Source organism: Podarcis liolepis (assembly GCF_965112155.1).
Source record: "Podarcis liolepis genome assembly, chromosome: 5".
NCBI classification, from domain to species: domain Eukaryota; kingdom Metazoa; phylum Chordata; class Lepidosauria; order Squamata; family Lacertidae; genus Podarcis; species Podarcis liolepis.
Window position 1 is genome coordinate 26245960 of NC_139556.1, and position 21281 is coordinate 26267240.

The 21281-nt window shown below is 42.6% G+C and overlaps 2 protein-coding genes across 3 annotated transcripts in view; one reads left to right on the forward strand and one right to left on the reverse strand.

The window, feature by feature from the left end:
- PARG (poly(ADP-ribose) glycohydrolase) overlaps window positions 1-3213 on the reverse strand; it is a 74013-nt gene extending 70800 nt beyond the window's left edge. Inside the window, exons 1-2 of one of the 2 annotated variants that reach the window (XR_014525902.1) lie at window positions 2557-3193; window positions 479-545 (exon numbers count right to left, since the gene is read on the reverse strand). Coding sequence is in view for 1 of the 2 variants with exons in the window: in XM_083502482.1 (XP_083358608.1) it covers window positions 479-545; window positions 2557-2782 (293 nt within the window). In the remaining variant the exon portion in view is untranslated. Of the gene's footprint in view, window positions 1-478; window positions 546-2556 lie in introns of both variants that reach the window. The other variant, XM_083502482.1, reaches the window with a different exon arrangement.
- Window positions 3214-3216: 3 nt separating this feature from the next.
- On the forward strand, window positions 3217-20648 carry TIMM23B (translocase of inner mitochondrial membrane 23 homolog B). The gene is made up of 7 exons (XM_083502912.1): window positions 3217-3555; window positions 5273-5331; window positions 7712-7805; window positions 9361-9445; window positions 13764-13822; window positions 15388-15498; window positions 20197-20648. The coding sequence occupies exons 1-7, from the start codon at window positions 3447-3449 to the stop codon at window positions 20310-20312; spliced, it is 633 nt and encodes a 210-aa protein (XP_083359038.1). The 5' UTR covers window positions 3217-3446; the 3' UTR covers window positions 20313-20648.
- The last annotated feature ends 633 nt before the right edge of the window (window positions 20649-21281 follow it).

Sequence of the window (21281 nt, forward strand, 5' to 3'; positions counted from 1 at the left end):
AAGCTGCAGCTGGAGCAAAATGCTGCGGCTAATAATAATAATTTATTATTTATACCCTGCCCACCTGGCTGGGTTTCCCCAGCCACTCTGGGTGGCTCCCAACAGAATTAATGATAATAATAAAAAAGCAATTAAACACCAGACATTAAAAGCTTCCCTAAACAGGGCTGTCTTCAGATGTCTTCTAAAAGATAGATAGTTGTTTATTTCCTTGACATCTGATGGGACAGCGTTCCACAGGGCGGGTGCCACTACCGAGAAGGCCCTCTGCGTGGTTCCCTGTAACCTCACTTCTTGCAGTGAGGGAACCGCCAGAAGGCCCTTGGAGCTGGACCTCAGTGTCCGGGCTGAACAATGGGGGTGGAGACGCAGTAAGTGTAGAATGAACAGAAGCGCCAGGCATATTTTGATTATGAGTCCTTTTCTCTCCTTTTGTTACATTCTGGATAAATAAATTACCCCTGTGTTCTGTTTTTACCTTTTTGACTCCACTGTTTTGGGTCCTTTATTCTCCATCCAAGAGGTAATCCTCCTTTGTTTGTAAACTAGAGGGGGGAAAGAAGAACCACAGTACAACATATTGCAACAACCAGCTTCCTATTTTAAAACCAAAAGAGATACAATATTATATTTTAGAATTGTCTTGGCACCTGAATTTTCTGCAAACTGCAAGCTTGTTTCATGGTGCTTTAGCTAACTCTGGTAAGTCAGTGAGGCATGCTCAAAAGGCAGCTGCAGCCAATCATAGCTTCCTGACAAGCATATCTGTATGATATGATAACAATAGGTTATCCGAGTAATCAAATTACTAATACCACCAGTTATTTAATAAAAATGTGTACTTGAAATGGCATTTCTTGGGTCATCTCTTCTCCAATTCTGTTCATGCTTTACTTCATGAAGGTAAAGCAAATTCAGAACTATTAAATCAGATGCTATTTTCAGGTTATTACTAAACAGAAAGTTGGATGAATTTATATGTACAATCAAATAGTTTGTACTATTTGAATTATTCAAAAATAAAACTGTCCAGAATTGATACAATGAAAGAGAGAAGACCAGTGCATTTGAAACAATGCCTTGAGAAACTTGTGCTAAGAAGCTCCACTTCTGCTTCAAAAGGAAGCGCCACTCAAATTCTCTCGGACTCACGTCTTACACACCCATGTGTGTATAATTCTGACACCTTCACTACACTGTATGGATTCCATGAAATATGTATGCCCTTGCCTATGAAAGCTCATGCCATAATAACTGGGTCAGTTTTTCAAGTGCCACAAGACACTTATGTCGCTGTATACCAACAATGTATCCCTTCTCAGGCTGAGAATTTTTATTCACAACTTTGAGTTTTACTAAGCAACTTTCTTTGTACAGTGGTACCTCGAGTTAAGTACTTAATTCGTTCTGGAGGTCTGTTCTTAACCTGAAGCACCACTTTAGCTAATGGGGCCTCCTGCTGCCGCCGCGCTGCCAGAGCATGATTTCTGTTCTCATCCTGAAGCAAAGTTCTTAACCCGAGGTACTATTTCTGGGTTAGTGAAATCTGTAACCTGAAGTGGATGTAACCTGAAGCGGATGTAACCTGAGGTACCACTGTACTAGATAGTTCCTATCTTTCATCAATCTTGATCAAATAATAATTATCTTAATACATTCTGGCCTTCCTAAACACATATTACCAGGGCCTCAACAACTAATCTAAGATACTAAAACAATCAAATTCAGAAGCATACCCTTTGTTCCAAGTACTCATAAAAGTTGCAGAACAACATTATACAGAACTGTGATGCCAATAAATTGACTAGTCAAATACTGTTGTCAGTTAATTCTTGTCAAATGAACACCAAGAATGCTCTTATATGGCTTCCCTTTTAATTGCAGCATATTCTGTAAAGCGGAAGTGACCGCTCTTCTTAGATGGAGCCACTGTCATGTCAAACTATGACATTATAAAAGCAGGACAATGATTTTCAGTTTTTAAAGGTAATGTGACAAAAGCATCAGAACTTGTTTTAAATTACTGCAAGCGACCATGCCGAATCTGTCTACTTTACAGCCCAATCTTACGCACGTTGAGTAAGAAACGAGCATCACTTTATTAAGTGGGCCCGTTTCCATCAATTGGTAGAGCACAAGACTCTTAAATTCCAGGCCCATGGGTTCGGGTCCCATGCTGGGCAAAAGATTCTGGCATTTCAGGGGGTGGGCTAGATGACCCTTAGGTTCTCTTCCAAGTTGCAGCATGTCTCGTGGACCACAGCCTTAAACCCAAGCGTGATCCTCACATAAACAGCTTGGAAGGGCCGCAACCTTTCTCCCAAGCAGAGCACAGGGATCAAGGCTGGCACCGTAAACCCCAAAGCTCTTGGCTTTTGGGTGGAGAGCATGAGGGCAGCTGTGGCATTGGAACCCCATGCAACTGATGTGCGGGAAATGGAAATGCACACACCCCTTTCCCCACCCCCAAGCAAACCAGATGAGAAAAGCAAGTGAGTAAGAATGGCCTTTCCCCCCTTCTTTTTGTAGAGAAAGGATCCCCACGGCGATGCAAACCTTTGTTCCCCACTGTGACTGCGGGGCTGGCTTTGCTGCTGCTGGACCTTTGCTCCCTGCTGAAGGGAAGAGGCGGCTGCCACTGGGTCACTTTCCTCTTCCAGGAAGGGGGCTGCGCTTCTTCTTCCGAGCCGCTGCTGCTGCTGCTGCTGACGCCGACGGCAGAGGGGGCGAGCGGGGGGTCCGACCTGATCCTTTTCCTGGGGGCGTCAGACCCCGCACTCATGCTTGGGGGGAGCAGCACCCGCCCTCCGACCCTCCTCCGCTCGCCTCACACGCCCCGGTGGAAGTGGGGGACGACGACGACGACGACAGGGTCACCACCGGGGAGAAAGCGGGCCCGGGGGCGGCGAAGGGGCTCCGTGAGGGGGAAAGGCAACGGGGAAAGTTCCCTTCCACATTCTCCCGGCTGAGGGGAGCGAGGCGGGCACCCGCACGCACGCCGGCCCTCCCAGCCGTTGTGAGGGCTTCTTATGCCGCTCGAGGCTCCGCACCGCTTCTCTCCCTCAACCCCCAACGACCCCCGCCTCTCTCAGACACGCTCCTCAAGCTGAGGGAACCAGCCTTCGTCGACGGCCTCCCTCTCCGCCCGCCGCTTCCCGTTTCCCGGCCGAGCCGGAAAGCAAGAGAGCGCCGCCGTCGTAAAGCGGAACTAGAGACGCACGCGAAGCAGCCTCGCGCGCCGGCGTCGCGGAGTCGCTTTACGTCAACCGCGGCCTTGGCGCTGAGGAGGTCGTCGCGCTCTCCTTTCCCGCGCCGGCCTTGAGGGAGGAAGGAAGGAGTGGGCGAGCGGGCGCCGAGGGAAAAACGTCCATTAACCGCGGCTGCTGAGCACGAGGAGGGGGAGGGGAGAGGGCTGCTGAAGCCCCCCCGGCAGAAGTTCGTCCTCCATGGAAGGGGGAGGCGGGAACTCGAAGGGCTCCGGGCTCGGCGGCCTCTTCGGCGGCGCGGCGATGGGTGGGCCCGGCTATTCCCACGCGGACCTGGCCGGAGTCCCTCGTGAGTATTTGGCGAGGGGAGCTTCTTCATTCGTTTCGGGCGTCGGTTTGGGGGTGCCCTGTTTTATTCATCCCTCTTTTATAACAAGTGATGCGGGGGGGGGAATAAAATGATGATGGTGACGATACATTGCCAGGATTATTGTAATAACCTGCGGTTTTATAATAGTATATATTTAAAGTAGATGAATAAATGAACAAATTAAGTTAATTTGGATATGCTGAAGATAATAAATTTACGGAACCGCAGAAATAAGGGGAAGGAAGTCAGGCTTTGAAATGTTAAAATTAGTGAAATGTATAAACCTGAAAAGTATAAATGAAATTTTAAAATAATAATAACCAGCTTTGACCGTAGAATACAATCAAATAAAAGACTTAAAACTGACCGATGTGGCGGCGTGGAATTCTACCTTGAAAGCGTGGGGGGAATATCACATAGGACTGAACAGAAGGCTGGTGCTCTTTCTTGGAGCTTGTATTAGATCCTCTTTTATTTTCCCTACTGTGCAGTTTTGTACATTTTCAAGCGAAGGAAGTCCGTGGGAGGGGGGATATGAAGGTGCTGGCAGGCAGCTCGTAAAAGTTGTGAAGGAGGGAAAGCAGCTTAACTCTTCCAGGTGTATTTTCAAGGTCATGGAATGGTAGAGTTGGAAGGGGGTCACAAGGGCCATCTAGTCCAACCCACTGCAATGCAATGATCTTATGCCCAATGTGGGGCTTAAACCCACGGCCCTGAGATTGAGTCTCATGCTCTACTGACTGAGCTATCCCTGTCCTGTAAGCATCTGTGGTGTTTCCACCAGGCATGAGGCTGAAAGTGGTCCCTGTTTTAACTTGGGTTTGCCAGCATGATCAAATGCCTCCTTTCTTAACATGAGGCATACCAGTTTTAAGGCCTTGACACAGTGAATGGTCTAAATAACTTTTGAGCATTTCAGAAAAAGTATGTATTCCTGATTTTCCTGCTGTATTTCTGCATGTGGCTTTTCTACTCTGTTGTACGTAGAGTTTCAAGGTGATAGTTCTACATTAACACACAGATTTCTTGTGTGGCTACTTAGCCTGAAATTCATGTACAGTGTTACCTCAGGTTAAGTACTTAATTCGTTCTGGAGGTCCGTTCTTAACCTGAAACTGTTCTTAACCTGAACCACCACTTTAGCTAATGGGGCCTCCTGGTGCCGCCAGAGCATGATTTCTGTTCTCATCCTTAAGCAAAGTTCTTAACCTGAAGCACTATTTCTGGGCTAGCGGAGTCTGTAACCTGAAGCATATGTAACCTGAGGTACCACTGTACTGGTTTTTCTCTCCTTTCATTCTCCACACTGCTCTCTTCTGTACTAATCAGCTTTATAGGACAGGCATGGCTCACACTATGAATATTATTTCATTGAGTAGGGATTGCTTGGTAGACATAAGCTAAGCATGGCTCACCTCGACTTAGCAGCTGCTTTACTTCTCTCTGGTCCTTTATTTGCTGCTGCATTTCCAAGGATTGGTGTGAATCAGCTCATGTTTTTTCTGGAAGAGCTCACATGATAGTTCTAAGCCAGTCTGGCTTAGCATTTTGTGCAACCCAGGCCACAATGTACATTTGAAAGTTAACACTGCTTTAATTTTTCATCTTTTTCTGTCTTAGCCCTTTACTGTCATATGAACTTTTACATCTAGTTATACTGAAATTTATCTTTCGTTTTATATTTTATTTTCTGCAGTGACTGGAATGAATCCTTTGTCTCCATATTTAAATGTAGATCCCAGATACCTTATACAGGTGAGATGTAAATGCTTGTTCAAATTACATTACCATATAGTTACAATTGATTGCTAAATGTTCATTTAAGAAACTTATGTAAAAGTTATGAGTATATGCATGTAAGGTAAAGAGACGCGGGTGGCGCTGTGGTCTAAACCACTGAGCCTCTTGGGCTTGCCAATCAGAAGGCTGACAGTTCAGATCTGCTCAACGGGGTGAGATCCTGTTGCTGTGACCCAGCTTCTGCCAACTTAGCAGTTCAAAAGCACATCAGTGCAAGTAGATAATAGGTACTGCTGCAGCAGGAATGTAAACGGCGTTTCCGGGCGCTCTGGCACTTGTCACGGTCCTCTGTGTGTCAGTAGTGGTTTAGTCATGCTGGCCACATGACCCAGAAAGCTGCGGAAAAAAACCACCTCCCTCGGCCTGAAAGCTAGATGATCGCCGCAACCCCATAGTCACCTTTGACTGGATTTAACCATCTAGAGGTCTTTACCTTTTTACCTATACAGTAGTACCTTGCGTTACGTAACCCTCTGGTTACGTAAACTTCAGGATGTGAACACAGCAAACCCGGAAATATTTGTCCGGGTTTCGCCGCATGTGCAGAAGTGCTCTACCATGCACAGAAGCGCTCTATCGCGCCGCACACATGCACAGAACAGTCACCTCTGGTAGTGAACACCTTGGAATCCGACCGGAATGGATCCCGTCCACAACCAGAGGTACCACTGTACGTGTGTAAGTAGATGTTGGCCCAGTTTGCCATGGTTAGCCATGGAAGGTTAAACCACAAGCACAGATTCTACTAATGTGCTAAGCCAAACCACAACTTTGCACAGGAGCAAATGAGACACTTGTCACTCTGGAATCAACCCATGCGCAAGTGAGGTCATTGTATAGTTCCAAAAAGATTTTGACCAGTTTCCTCATCAAGCGCTCCAAATTGAGGACAGGTCCTCTCATATTTCAGTAAATGGATAAACCTTAACAGAAGGTTAATTTTATTCAGAAAAGATCAAGTCAGTGGGCAGTGTGAAGTGGCCCATTTTCACACAGCACCAAACAGTTCAGAAAGATAAATATATCTAGATGTTTAGCCCTTCTTAAGCATGCACCACCCACTCTTATAAGCTAGAAGAGAAGTTGGGAGCTCCTTTCACAGAGTTCAAACACGCAGTGTCCACTCAAGAGTGCTTACAGTGTTCAATTGCCTTGTTGCCATGCTTGCTCTTAAAGATCTACAGCCACACAGTCCCAGCTTCTTGCAGCTTCTAGGTCTGTAGGCTAGTATGGGCAGAAACTAAGTGTGAATTCTCTCTAATCTGGGTTTTGTTTCTAAACTCCAGTGGTGGTCAGCTGTCTTTGTCATCTCCATGTCTGTGACAGTGTTACACTGCTGGAAGATAAAAGTGCTGTCCATGTTAGCTGTCTGTCAGCTCCTCTGTTCTGGAGGCAGCTGATACCAGTGGGGGACAGTATTGTGCTTCTTTGAGAGTGTGCTAAGCAGTCAATATCCTGCTCAGTGCTAGACTAGAAGCTTACACACATGGGCAACATGCAATGGCTTGAATTTCTGTGTATTATTCTCTTATGGACCTTGTTATCTAACCCAGTGTTTTTCAACATTTTTTGGGCAAAGGCACACTTGTTTCATGAAAAAAATCACGAGGCACACCACCATTAGAAAATGTTTAAAAATTTAACTCTGTGCCTATATTGACTATATATAAACTTACCGGGCTGCTGACCTCCTCACCTCACGCTGCACCTGCGGCCTGGTCTGGATCCGGATGCGGTCTCTCTGCAGTGCCGACTCCCGGTCTCCGTCCGTCTCCTCCTGCTCCAGTCCTCCTGGTGACTCGAGTCGCGACGTCTTCTTCTCTCCGCTGCTGCGCACACTGTGCTCGGGCGGGAAGGAAGTCGGAAGATGATGTCCTACTGTGATAGGTCCAGGCTGGAGTCTGGAACAATCACGGCCCGGACATCAGAAAAGTGGAGGGTGTCCCCCTGAGGAGCACCAATCGGCGCCCCTGCTGGCCGAGGGTGGGGTCAAAAACCCCACCCCACCCATACCCAGGACACAGTCCGGCGCCCGCCTAGTGGGCGAAAAATTGACATTTATTTATTTTTTTAGATCTTTCAAATTTTTCCCACGGCACACCAGGCAACATCTCGCGGCACACTAGTGTGCCGCGGAACAGTGGTTGAAAAACACTGATCTAACCTTTCATTTGAGCACCTGATTAGCTCAGAGATAGCAAGGCTCCTTATTTTTCTCTTAAGTAACACTTTTAGATAAATGTCAACACAGTCAAATGAATGTATTGCACCTGTTTTTATAAAGCAAACAAGTTTTTCGCCACAAATGTAATTTAAAAGGATATCTCTGTTTCAGGACACAGATGAATTCATTTTACCCACTGGAGCTAGCAAAACTAGGGGCAGGTTTGAGCTGGCATTCTTTACAATTGGAGGATGCTGCATGACAGGTATAGGTAACATTTAATTTATATTGTGATGTTGTTCTGTTTTAAAATGGATAGAATTTGTATATGTGTGTGTGTGAGTGTATTGTGTAAAAATATATTTGTGATGTATCAAATTTAGCCAAGTCTCCAGTGACATACAGTGGTGCCCCGCAAGACGAATGCCTTGCAAGACGAAAAACCCGCTAGACGAAAGGGTTTTCCGTTTTTCGATGCGCTTCGCAAGACGAATTTCCCTATGGGCTTGCTTCGCAAGACGAAAACGTCTTGCAATTTTTTTCGCTTTCCCCCCCTTTTTCTAAGCCGCTAAACCGCTAATAGCGCTAATCCGCTAAACCGCTAATAGGGTTGTTTCGCAAGACGAAAAAACCGCTAGACGAAGAGACTCACGGAACGGATTATTTTCATCTTGCGAGGCACCACTGTACTTCTTGTCTAAAACAAGCAACACAAACTTGAGTGCATTATAGTAGCAAATTCTAGAGGGGTAATGTGTTACTCTTTTGTAGCAAAAGCAATAGTCCTGCGGTACAACAGAACAGAGTCTTCTAGCACCATTGAGAGTGCCAATGATTTACAGTACACTGTTTTCACGGTGCATTGATTTCCAGGCCTTGTGATCTAGGTTGTATCTCTCCCCCATTTACACTGTTGATACTTTGTAAGCTTTGGGCAATTTATTATTTTTTAAACGCCATTCCCTTTGAAGGCTTTTCTAGACATAATCATCAAATGGTAACAACAGTTACAAGACCTTCATTGCCAAAAATGAACAATGAAACATTTGAGTGAAGGTTTGGGATGTTTTAGACTGTTGTTGATTTCCTAAATTTCAGCGGTAGTCAGCTGTCCGTGTCATTACCGTGCCTGACAGTGTTACACTGCTGGGAGATGAAAATATTGTCCAGTCTGTCTGTCATTGTCACCGTTCTGGAGGCATTTTGGCAGCAGGGTGGGGCAATGCTGTGCTTCTCTGAGAGTGTGCTGAGCAGTAAATATCCTGCTCAGCACTAGAATGGGAGCATACACATCAGCTATCTATAATGGCATTTATGTCTGCAGTATAGCATATGCTGTTTAAAAATGGCATTTGTGGTTTTTCTGAACATACAAACTTTGCAGTTTTATAACAGGATATTGAAGATTCTGTGCATAGGCTAATAGATATTTTTTGCTGGTGTGGCATGATTTGGTATTTTTCCATCTCACTTTCCTACATCTTCTAGGGGCTGTTTATTCTCCCCCACCCCATGGTAGAGAATACAGTAGGTAATTGCTATGGGGTGTGATGGTATAGGAAGAGAGAACATAAGAACAAAACATAAAGAGCAAAGAAAGATTGGGCAAGTGACTCACACAGGCCGCATTCACTGTTTTGCCTGTAAAATGTAAATTGCCTTCAATAATGCAACATATATCTGCTTCAGTAGAAGCGTATCATTATTGTAGTTTATTTTTCCGTAGGCTGCATGTTTAATTGGTGAGCTGTTTTAATCCTTACTGGAATGTGCGTTCAGTTTTCATTTGCTGTGGTTAATCCTGATGTCCTGCCTTTTAGGAGCTGCATTTGGTGCACTAAATGGCCTGCGACTGGGCTTGAAGGAGACACAGAGCATGGCTTGGTCTAAACCTAGAAATGTACAGTAAGTACATAATTCCAGATACTTTTCAGCTTTCAAGGGTTGCTCATTTTTCATTTTGTTTTCAGAAGAATTCATAGGTATTCATGGTCTTACAGCCTTCCAGATACTTATTTGCTTGCTTGCCTTGAATTTTGACTTCCTATAAGTGTGAGATATCATTAAATTGGCCTTTAGTGCAGTCAAGATAAAATTACACGTCTGTGTAAGTCTTAACTTATAAAGCCTTTTGTGCCCATAAAGCTAAAGGACTAAATACCAAATCTGGGGTGTTTTAGTATTCCTGACAGCGGATTGTCACTGCCCTGAGTTGTGTGAGAAGTCTTGAATTAGGATGAGCTCAACGTGTGGTGGTGATCACTTCATTAATCTTAAAAAGAAAGTAATTGAGTTATTTCTGAGGAAACACCTTTTTGTTCTCTTTCTATCCCCTCCTATCAATTTGTGTATGCTTACATTATTAATTAATTAATTATTGAATTTATATACCGCTCTATACCCGGAGGTCTCAGGGTGGTTCACAGAAAAGATCAACAGAAGAACACAATATATATACTGTAATCAAAATAAAAACAACCCAACAACACCCCCACACACACACCAAAAAAGAGCCACATTTTTAAAGGGCATAGGATGTCAGTACATGCACATATTCACTTGATTTTTATAAGCTTTACTTTCCAATGAGATTTCTTGTTCTTTCAGAGAAATCTTGGCCAAAAACAAATTATGCTGGACATAGAAGATTCAAATTCATGATCCTATGGCATTTTTTTAAAAAAAGTATATTGAACAGATTGTTATGTAGAAAGATGGCAAACATTAAATCCTTTAGACCAGCAGGTGGCAGCAAACTAATATTAATGCTTACTGGACCTTCAGGAAGATATGTTGAAGGTCAGTTAGCCCAGTCACTCCATTCTTAGCAATTGCAAGGATAAATATTCTCCACAAAATGTGGCTCATATGTGGCCCTCATTTGTAAAACTGTCTTAAAGGAAAACCATAACAATACCTATAAGATTTATGTATAATCCTTTAATTATCCATCTGTTAGTACTTCTTATTACCATTTTCTAGAACAATGGGGGTACAGAAACTGTTAACATTTTGGTGCATGATCCCAGACGAAACACATACCTTCAGTTGTTGTTGTTGTTGTTGTTGTTGTTATTTTATTTATATACTGCAACATTGTCACAGAACTAGTGAAGATAGGTTTCGGAAAAATGACAAGTGTATCCTACACAATCGGGAAGTTATATGTTCTCTAAACTGGAATAACCCAACTGCCTCTCAGAATCCATGACGTAGCCTTTTCCTTGAATCATCATCAATTCCCTTCTGATTCTTCATGATTCTCAGCTCTGTGGAACTGCTGCTACTATTGGTCTGCCTCCTGTAGCATCCATATTAGACACTGAGATTGGACACAACATTTGCTTCCCATCTTTCTTCCGTTTACCTCAGTTCTTGCAATATTCATTGCTCAGACATGTTAACTCCAAATTCTGTGAAAGTACGGTAGATTTAAAAAAGGACACATTCGCCTGCATTTACGCAATTGGCAGCCTACATTACCTGAATGATCAGTTGAAGTATATTCTCCCATTGGATTTCCCTAGTCCACAAAATAAGGCTCTGTGTGAGTATTCAAGCTACAATGACTATACAGGTATGTAGCTCACATATTACGTGGGGGTTACGTTCCTGGCCATTGTGTGTATAAGCAAAATCACATAAAGCCAGGATCCCATGGAACCAGGGCCTCTGCAAGGTGGAAGTCTGCTTGCCTGGCTATGGGGAAGAGGCACGGGGACTCTTGACAAGGTCCCAGGACCGAGTAAGCGCTTGCCCAGCTTTTGGAAGGAGAAGGGAGAGCTCTAGGACCCTTCCAGAGCCATAGCACCTCCTTCCCAAAGCCTGACGCCTTGCTTACCTGACTTTAGGAAGGAGGCGGAGGACTGCTCCACCTTCCCAAAGCCCGGTAAGCCCACAATTGAAGCTTTGCGCAAGAATGTGGGGAGAATAAATAAATAAATAGTGTGTTTCCTTTGTGCTCCATTTATTATTCCCCCTTCCCTTCCCCTCAAAGTTGCAATTGCCTAAGTAAAATAAATGTAAGATGTAAGTCACCTGTGCAGCATTTGCTACTGTGAGTTAATGAATTATCAATTTTATAGCAAGTAGTCCTGAATCTCCTGGGTTAGTAGAACCATAAAAAAGAAACAGAAGGGAAATTGGCATGGGTGTTCATTCAGCACATGTGTGTGCAAGTCCTAGCAGCTAGGCAGGATTGTAATAAGTAAATTATATCGCAGTTCTGCTTGGGCAGGAGCTTGCACAGTGGGAAGAACATCTTTCGATTTAGTTTCACTTTTCTTGCTCTCTGTAAGGTGCACAGCATGCTGTGAGCAGATGACACCTTGCACGTTCTGAAAGGTACCTTTGTCTCCCGTTCATCATTTGCCCCTAGGTTCCAGCGGTAGTCAGCTGTCTGGATCAGTATCATGCCTGTGACGGTGTTACACTGCTGGGAGATAAAAGTACTGCCTGTTTTATCTGTCTGTCACTGTTTCTGTTCTGGAGGCAGCTGACACCAGTGTGGGGCAATACTGTGCTTCTCTGAGAGTGTGCTGAGCAGTTAACATTCTACTCAGCACTAGTCTGGGAGCATACACACTTGTTCAGCATGTGATTTTAATTTCTATGGTAGAGGATGTTTGACCTTCCCCTCCTTTTTTAAATAAAGTTTATCAGAAGTACTATTGAAGGATGTCCAAATTAAAATGTGTACAATTTAGCACTTGGATTTTTGCATGCTTAACAGTCTTCCAACACACAAGCTTCTTAATGCAATCTAAACTATTTGGGCAGTCTTGGTATAATGTCTCTTAAAACTCTCTTGTTGAGTGCTGACAGAACTGTAGCCAAATCCAGGCTAATGTAGGAGCATCAGCAGGGGAACTCCCAAGGCTTGCAGAGGTAGGAAAAATGAACAAGAGCACTCCACACTGCACTGTGATCTAATTCTTAAAATATGTAGAGCAGTGTACTGGTAAAAAATGTTAATCTAGAATTGGCTCAGTTAACATGGTTGCCTTTGATGAAAGCACTTTTCTTTAGAATGTAAGAAATCAGCCTTGCATTTTGATTTAAAGAATTGCTTGATGAATATATTCATATCAGTTGTCTGTCTTGGAGGGGGAAATTATCTAGCTTCAACAGGCTCCCAAAGCTGTTTTCTGAATTCGAGCCATAGCAGAAGGGGGGAGGAGGAATTGGATTATTAACGCACTGTGCTGCATCTTTAGTAGCTACCTATGCATAGAAATACTTCTTCATTCCTAGGCAGCAGTCACCCCATTCAGAATTTTCAGTCCTGATATCAGCTTCACCCAAATATGGTTGCTTCTGGAATCGTGTTCTAATGACCATTTAATTGATATATTAGAACTAAGAAAAATGTCTATATAAACATGTGCTTTGGGTAGTTCATTTAGTTTGTGTCCCCTGGAATCTGTTCAGAAGCTTCAGTTATTCAGAGTAATTAATGGGGCAGAAATGATTATATTATGCTTCATAGCCCCAATACAGTGCTCTTCATACCACAAGGCAAAGCGCTTCTGAAACTGAGGGACTTCCAGAAGCTGTTTTTGAATTAGGTACACGGCTCTGGTATTTAAAGGGGTGGGGAGATAAAAAGAAAATTCACTGTGGGTATGATCAAGCCATTATGCACACCTTAACTAATTATTTGGATCACAACCCATGTTTTGTGCACTTGCTTTCTTCAGAACCTGAAATATGCTAAGTATGTTGGCCTACAGAAAAATCTATGGATCTACTTCTTTAAAAAAGAAGTGAACAATAAATCTTTTAGCTAGGATGCGTCTGGAAAAAGAAAACCTGGGAAAAGTATTGCGTAACACTGAGCTCCAAATTTGCATTTGAGTTACATAAACGTTTTAATTAACCTTGGCATGTAGTGCCACCTGCCTTAAAGCAGAGCAGATTTGTTAAAAAATGCAAATGAATTTAACTTGTCCTTTCAAGTTAGGTTCCTATAGTAAAACCTGTATTGCTGGTGTGCTAGAGATCAAACGTTGGTACAGCATTTGATTTCTCCAAGTAGAACAAGTTTCATTTAAGCTTTCCCTTTTTCTCTCTTGCCTTATGAAATGCATGGAACAGATTCTAGGACAGAAGGCGTGAGCAGAAGAAACTTAAGTTGTCTTTGTTTCTGTTTAGGCCTTGAAAACAATATAGCATATGATAAAGCACTACAGATCAATCTCTTTCTCTCATTACTTCCTTGTAGGATTTTAAATATGGTGACAAGGCAAGGGGCATTATGGGCCAACACTCTTGGGTCTCTAGGTAAGTAAGTTTGATGTGTAAACCAAATCTATGTGGGAAATGTCAACAGGGCCTTGCAAAGGCCCGGGCCAGGTAGATAATGTGCCCGTCGCCCTGGACACCAGGGAAGCTTTTCTCTCGTGCTGCCAACCATGGCCCCAGTGCATCCCCTGCGATTGAGAATATGCTGACTGAGGCCCTCTTCGGAATCGGAGGCCCAGGCCGTGTGGCCCATATGGCCCCCCCTCTCTGTCTGGGTCTGAATGTCAATATCATTCATAGTAACTCAGTTTAATTTTTCAGTAAACCTGGAAGTCTACTAGAATTAGAATGGAGGTTTTGTCAAGGATTCTTGCTTCTTTGGGTTTGGAAAGTCATTGCACTGCATTGCAAAGCATAAAATGAATCTAAGGCCTGCTTGCCTTCCCTTAAATGAGATTTAGAGGCCTGAAAAATCTCCCTTTGTCACAGAAGACTCTGACATCTTCAAGGATTCCCTCCCCGCTTTCTGCCCGCCCCCATCAGCAGAGAAATCATAGATCATGGAAAATTGCCATTTGAGCTCAAAGGTCCCAAAGTTCAAGATTCCACCCTTGCAAGTGATACATTAACAGACACTTCGCAGCTGTGTTTGTTTTCTTGAGTAACATTTCCTTGTTTGTCATAGTCCTTTACCCTGACCTGTCTAGTGACAAGTCTGCAAACATTTTAGAATTCAGTTCCTTTCTGGGAAGAGAATCTTCAGTTGTGGGCTTTAGGATGGGTGGGTGAGTGTGGCTCTACTTCCCAACCAAAAGACATATTCAGCTGCCGTTCTTAGTTTCCAGTATGAGATTAGGAATGCTTTTATAGAATGTTTAAAAGTCACCCTTTTGAAATAGTGTGAAATAAGTTTTTCAAAAGTTATAGTGGGCCCTAATCTTTTTCAACTGTGTTGCTCTTTTATGTTCAGTATTTGTAAAACATTGCAGGTCTGCTCATTTGGGTTTGCTGCTGACCACCCTTGTATAATACAACTCAATAATGTTGATGGTGCTTTTCAAAGGTTTTGGCCCCAATTGATTGATCTTTGCATTTGGCACTTGTGTAGAACTATTCAGCTGATCCAGTTGAAACACTTAATAGCAAGTTACCTTTCCCTTCAGAAGCTTCAGTGCTTTCATGTCCCCTGGATCTACACATTCTGCCATTTCTTTACGTTACAGGGCTGCATTTTGCGTCTCTGATAAACTTACCTCCTCATTTCATCATCCAAAGTTAACTAAGTTTACAGAAAGGTTTCATGCCCTCTTCTCCCCATTGACATCGCTCTGCACACGTCCATACCCTGAAAAGCCTCTCTGGATGGCCAATGGGTACTGCTGAACAACATGGAATGGTGCTACTGGGGGTGAGAGGGTAATGGGAAACTTTCCTTCATTGATCTTAAGTCAACTTCCTTAAAATGCAAGCTCAGTTTTGGGCACTTTCCCCAAGAGAGAATGATACTGAGACTAGAATCTTGCTGGGTTGTTCTGTGTTGGACATGTATTGTTGTTGGTGGGTGTGGGTGTTTGTTCTCACTGTCAACTTTAATTCAATTCCAGCACTGCTGTATAGCGCATTTGGAGTCATAATTGAAAAAACTCGAGGTGCAGAAGATGATCTGAACACAGTTGCTGCTGGGACCATGACAGGCATGCTGTATAAAAGCACAGGTACGCTGGCAAAATTACCTTTATTCATTTTGGTTCTGCGTACAGGAGTTGGGTCAAAAGTAAGCTTATCTGTTCCATGTGTGCTTAATGTCATGTTTACTGACTTGGGGTTATATATTCTTAAGAACAAGGCATGAGCCATGTGAAAACTCAGTTTCCCTTTTCCATATGCCTTTGTCTGAAATCCTAATACAAGGACTCTGCCTTTAATGAGTTCTGCCTTCTGATTAATGGTGATAGAAACTGTTAATCCAGAGCTAAAATAAACAAACAGTTCGTAAAATAGAAATTGGGGGTAAATATATGAGAGAATGCTTTGTTTTGTGTGGTAATTTTGAGGGTTTTAAATTTGTCTTACTGTGATAAGAGAAGACAGAATAAATTTAAATGTGAGAAATGTTCTAAATATAGATTTTAGCTTTTTGGTGTTGTGGTAACAGCAGATTACCCAAGTAATTGAGCTGCACAGTGCATATAGTCTGAAAAATGCATTGACAATGAAAATGACACCAGAATTTGGTCATGAAACTCCATAACAGTTCTCTGGCAGTTAGCTATAGTTCATCCAGAAACAGTAAGGATTAGTGTAAAAAAAGACATCCTACAATTTTAGTCCGACAGGATAGCACTATATAATAATAATAATAAATTTTATTTATATCCCGCCCTCCCCAGCCGAAGCCGGGCTCAGAGCGGCTAACAACAGTAAAATGATAAAACATTCTAAAATCATTTCATTATAAAATTAATTCAAATCAGATTAATCGCAATCATTGGGTTAGAGTTCTGTGAGGATTGCCAAAGGAGGGTGTCAGGCTGTGCCCTGGCCAAAGGCCTGGTGGAACAGCTCTGTCTTGCAGGCCCTGCGGAAAGATGTCAAGTCCCACAGGGCCCAAGTCTCTTGTGACAGAGCGTTCCATCAGATCGGAGCCACAGCCAAAAAACCCCTGGCTCTAGTTGATGCCAGCCTAACCTCTCTGTGGCCTGGGACCTCCAAGATGTTTTTGTTTGAAGACCGTAAGTTCCCCTGTGGGACGTGCCAGGAGAGGCGGTCCCATAGGTACGAGGGTCCTAGGCCGTATAGGGCTTTGAAGGTTAAAACCAGCACCTTAAACCTGATCCTGTACTCCACCAGGAGCCAGTGCAGCTGGTATATGTAAGATGATTCACTGTAGCTGGAAAGCATCACTGATAAATGATATTTGAAACACACAAAAAACTCTATGCTTCCCCTAGGAACAAAGGAAGGGTTGTGCAGCCTTAGGTTATATACCTCAGAACCCAATGCAAAAATTTATTCCAAATTCTCAAGTGGGAACAAATATGTTAAGAGACATTTGTGCTGGCATAATAGATCTGCTGTGTGTGCAACAGTTACAAACAACAGAAGAGCTGAAGAAACTAGGCCATGGTTTTTTACACGAATTTTAACACACTGGAAGCAGTAAATAGGAAACCAGTTTATCAATTGTAGAGCGGGCTCCTCTTTAAAAAGTCTGTCCATCTTTTCTAGCTAGAAATATTTACCTGAACTTCTACCTACTACAGCTGTAATAGATCACTCTCCAGGTCCAGCCTTGTCCAACATTATCATAAGCAATAAAGCTATTTGTTCTATTTGTTTCAACATTAGTTAACTTTCAGGGCTCCTCCCAATTTTAAATGGCAGATTTATGCTATTGACACAGGCTACTGCAATTCTGAAAGCAAGTCTTATCTTAGCAAAGTGCCATTAGATTAAATATGACTAGTATCGGAAAACCAATTGAAATTAGTGATACATTAGCGAAAAACATGAAAAAGATCTGTCATCATTTTTGAGTGCCAAAAGTACATGGATCTATAGAAAGGAAAAATGTATTCAAATCTTGGTTTGTGCTTATTAAAAAGTTGGCCACTTTGGTTGTATTTCTATGAACAGTCTTTGCTTTTTCCAGCTGCCTGTTGCCTTCTGTCTGCCATATAAATTAAACTCGGAAGTTAGAGTGGCAGCAGGATTTGGAAGGGGGTGTGGGTGTATTTCAGAAACTAACTCCCCTGGTTTGGAAAATGAGGCATTAAAGCTGAGCAGCCCTCTTTGTCTCCATTCTCCCCCAAAAGATTGAACTGGGAAACCTTGGAAGCTACTTCCCATGTAGCAATAGATTCTTTCAAGCATGTTTAGAAAGGTTCAGGAGCATGAAGATTTAAAGCTGAGACGTGCGGTTTGCAGAAGGGACAGTTGGTATATCTGAGCTTTCTTAGTATAACTCAAAGCTCTTTCTGAGAATTTTGCATGAGAACTTGGAGAAGGAAAGCTAATTATGAGGGAAACCTAACGGAAATTAAATCATCACTACTTGGAAAATATATTTGTGGAACCAGAATGTGTGGTGCTTTATAACTATGCCTGTATAATTGGCGATCTAATGAAAGAGTTTGTACTGGTGGCATTATTCTGGATATATGCAGGCTAAATAGAAACAAGCAATGGCACAGGAACCAGCTAGGTTGGGTTTAACGGAGGTATATGGAAACCTCTAGGTTTTTGGAGCTTGATAGCCCTGCACAGCAATTGGTCTTTTATTTTAGAAAGTGGATGGTTCTTGTCTGACATGCTTGGAGCTTTCATCAGGCTTGAAACTGGGTGTTTTTAGCTTTCTCACTTCTTCATCAGTGGAAATGGCATGATTTGTATTGAAAACCATTTGGTTCTGTTCACATAGAGTGAGTCCCACCATTGTCAAGAGTACTGTCCCAACAGATTATAAATTTAAAGCATGCTACGCCTGTAGGCTAGAATGACCTGTTTACTTTGTTGTTGTTTAGTCGTGTCCAACTCTTCGTGACCCCATGGACCAGAGCACGCCAGGCACTTCTGTCTTCCACTGCCTCACGCACTTTAGTCAAACTCATGCTGGTAGCTTCGAGAACACTATCCAACACTGTCCCAATAGATTATAAATTTAAAACATGCTACACCTGTAGGCTAGAATGACCTGTTTACTAGAACCATCAGAAAACACAGCATTTTTTACATTTTTACACAAAACATTTTACATTAGAAGGCTGATTTATGTAACAAAAACTACCATGAAATAAGAGCAGATGGTATGCCACCCACACCTGGTATGAAATGCAGAGGTGTGTGACTTTGCATTTACTTTATTTTTAGCAATCCCATGATTTGGAGGGGGGATTTCCAATGGCAATCAGGAAGCCGTCTCTGTGGAGGTGCCTTATTATGGCAGAAGTTGGTACTGGATAGGCCTTCCCAATTGGCAGGCTCTGTAAGTGTCTGCTTTCAAATATTGCAGCCTGCAACTCTTTAAGTCATGTTTTGACATTCTCCTATCTCAACATGTGTATGTAAGAGAAAGATAATGACAGCTGCTTGTTTTGGGGGATTCAGTAAAGTGACTTGCTATCCAAGGCTAGCAGAATTGACTTCGGAGGAGGGACAGGAGTACATTTGCCTATCGCTTAGCAAGCAGAACTGAAAAGGGTCAGGAGAGTTCCAAGCCCTGTTACTCAAAAGGCACTCTTTCTTCTTTTTGCCAAACATGCTTTTTTAAAAAACAACCACCACATATTCACCTTGATGTGAATATTTTCAGGCAGGAAAGGCAAACACTGCCAGCTGTGCAAATGCAAACTGAATTTCACACAAGTGACTTGGTTGTACGTTGGTGCTTAGTTCTGCTGTTCTCCTTTGGGGTGTTCCATAGCTGGGTATTGGACAACTACATTGCAGTGCAAAGGGTTTCATTGCAGGGCTTTACACATTATCAGAAAAAATGAGAATTGGTTTTCATCTCCATGAGCAAGTTCTTCTGGTGTGTTACAAATTAGACTAGCTTTTCTCCCTCTGTCCTGCTTGAAAATACAACTCTTAAAAGAGTCAAGACTGCATTAAGTGTTCTGTTGTAGTTCCTGTTATTTCATGAACTTTTAGCTATATCACATAGAAAGTCAGGACACAAAAATCCTGTCACATAGCCCGTTGTAGTCTGTATATATAGATGGGATTTTCTCCCTGCTCAACATATTTTTTTTTATCTATCAGTGCAAAACGTAATGGCTTTGCTGCAAACTGCTTTTTTTCTAAGGTACCTCGGTAAAACAAATCTAAACCTATAGAAAGGGGATTCTGGTACCATAAAACTAGCTTTACACTAGCCACTAGTTAAGTATAATTTCCATAGTGGTAATTTTGGTAGTTTATTTTACCAAAAACAACCAAGGTTCTTGTGGCACCTCAAAGCTTAACAAACGTATCACAGCATAACCTTTCATGGGACTACACAGTCCCATTAAAAAAAGTCTTTGAAGTGCCGCAGAACTATTGTTTATGTTTTCATATATTCATATTCCAGCTAGGGCTGAAATTTAATATATTTGACCCTTTTCTGTATGTAAGTGGAATTGTTTTTTATTCTTCACACCTTATGTCACGAACCTAAATATAGCAGTCATTGGGTCTGTGAGTTAGGACACTTAAAATTTCTTCCTACTAATAAGTGGCTGAGCTTGTGAACCACTGTTTTAAGATGTTGTTCCCATTGAGGTGTGTCAATATTTTCCAAAGCAATGGCAGTTTTTGTGATCTCAGGTAGTGGTTTTACTTGTACAGCTGTTCTAGTACGGCACAGCCCATGCGACTAAGCCCCTGACATTTATTGGCTGATCTCTCTTCTTTACCGCCGCTGTTTTCCACAGGTGGACTACGAGGGATAGCGAGAGGTGGCGTTGCAGGACTCATGCTCACTAGTCTCTATGCTCTCTACAACAACTGGGAGCACATGAAGGGCTCAGTGCAGAGGCAATCACTCTGAGCAGCATTGAGAACTGAGAATCTACACATGTAGTGCAATCAGACTTGAAACCTTTCAGGACAGCATGGAGCAGAATGGAAACAAAGACTAGAAAACCTCACTGTGACATGGTTATCAGAACCAGTCTATCCTTCCAGCTGCCAGATGGTAACGTGCTAGTATCTGTGAGGGTGTGATGAAGTTGTCAGCTGAAGATCTTGTTTTGGCAGCATGTTCACTTTTGCCTGGGCTAGTTATTTTACTTTACATAACCCAAGTTAATTGTCTGTCCCGTGATGAGGTTTATGTACCTATACTGTTGCTTGATTTGGTTCTAATAAAGTTTTTGCCCCTACAGCTTTTGCCACTTCTTTAATCCTCTGTTGGTAATAGGCAACTTGTTCCTTGTAGCAGGTAACTGTGCCTCAGTACATTAGACTGATTTTACAACTTGCACAATTCAATTCATTTGCTTTATAACTTCTCTTCTGAATTGTGTCGTGTCCAGTATTGGGGAACAAGATTCCACCTTCTGGCCTCTACCTAAATTACCGTATTTTTTGCACCATAACACTCACTTTTTTCCTCCTAGAAAGTAAGGGGAAATATCTGCGTGTTATGGAGGGAATGCCTACGGGTGAACTACGTATTTTCCTCCTCTAAAAACTATGTGCGTGTTATGGTTGGGTGCGTGTTATAGAGCGGAAAATACGGTAATCTGCTGAGTGAGGTTCATTTGGCAATGCTACCATAATTAGTTTTCCTCTATAGAAACATGTACATGTAAAAATATAATAAGGAATGAAAAATATAAAGCTTCTTGAGTCTGTGTTGTTCTTGTTCTATTTCAGGTTTAACCGAACTAACAAATTCTTTGTTGGGTTTCATGTTTATATTTTAAGGTATTGTCAGCTAACTGAACCAACCCCTTAACCCATGGCAATTATGGTGCTGGCGCATGAGCTCTATGCTGCCACATAATGCACAACC

Bases quoted from the DNA above. Each gene is read 5' to 3' on its own strand.
- TIMM23B (XM_083502912.1), top strand. From the start codon at position 3,447: ATGGAAGGGGGAGGCGGGAACTCGAAGGGCTCCGGGCTCGGCGGCCTC. The intron at 5,332-7,711 runs GTGAGATGTAAA...TCTCTGTTTCAG, and splicing joins ATCCCAGATACCTTATACAG to GACACAGATGAATTCATTTT. The intron at 13,823-15,387 runs GTAAGTAAGTTT...ATTCAATTCCAG, and splicing joins CAACACTCTTGGGTCTCTAG to CACTGCTGTATAGCGCATTT.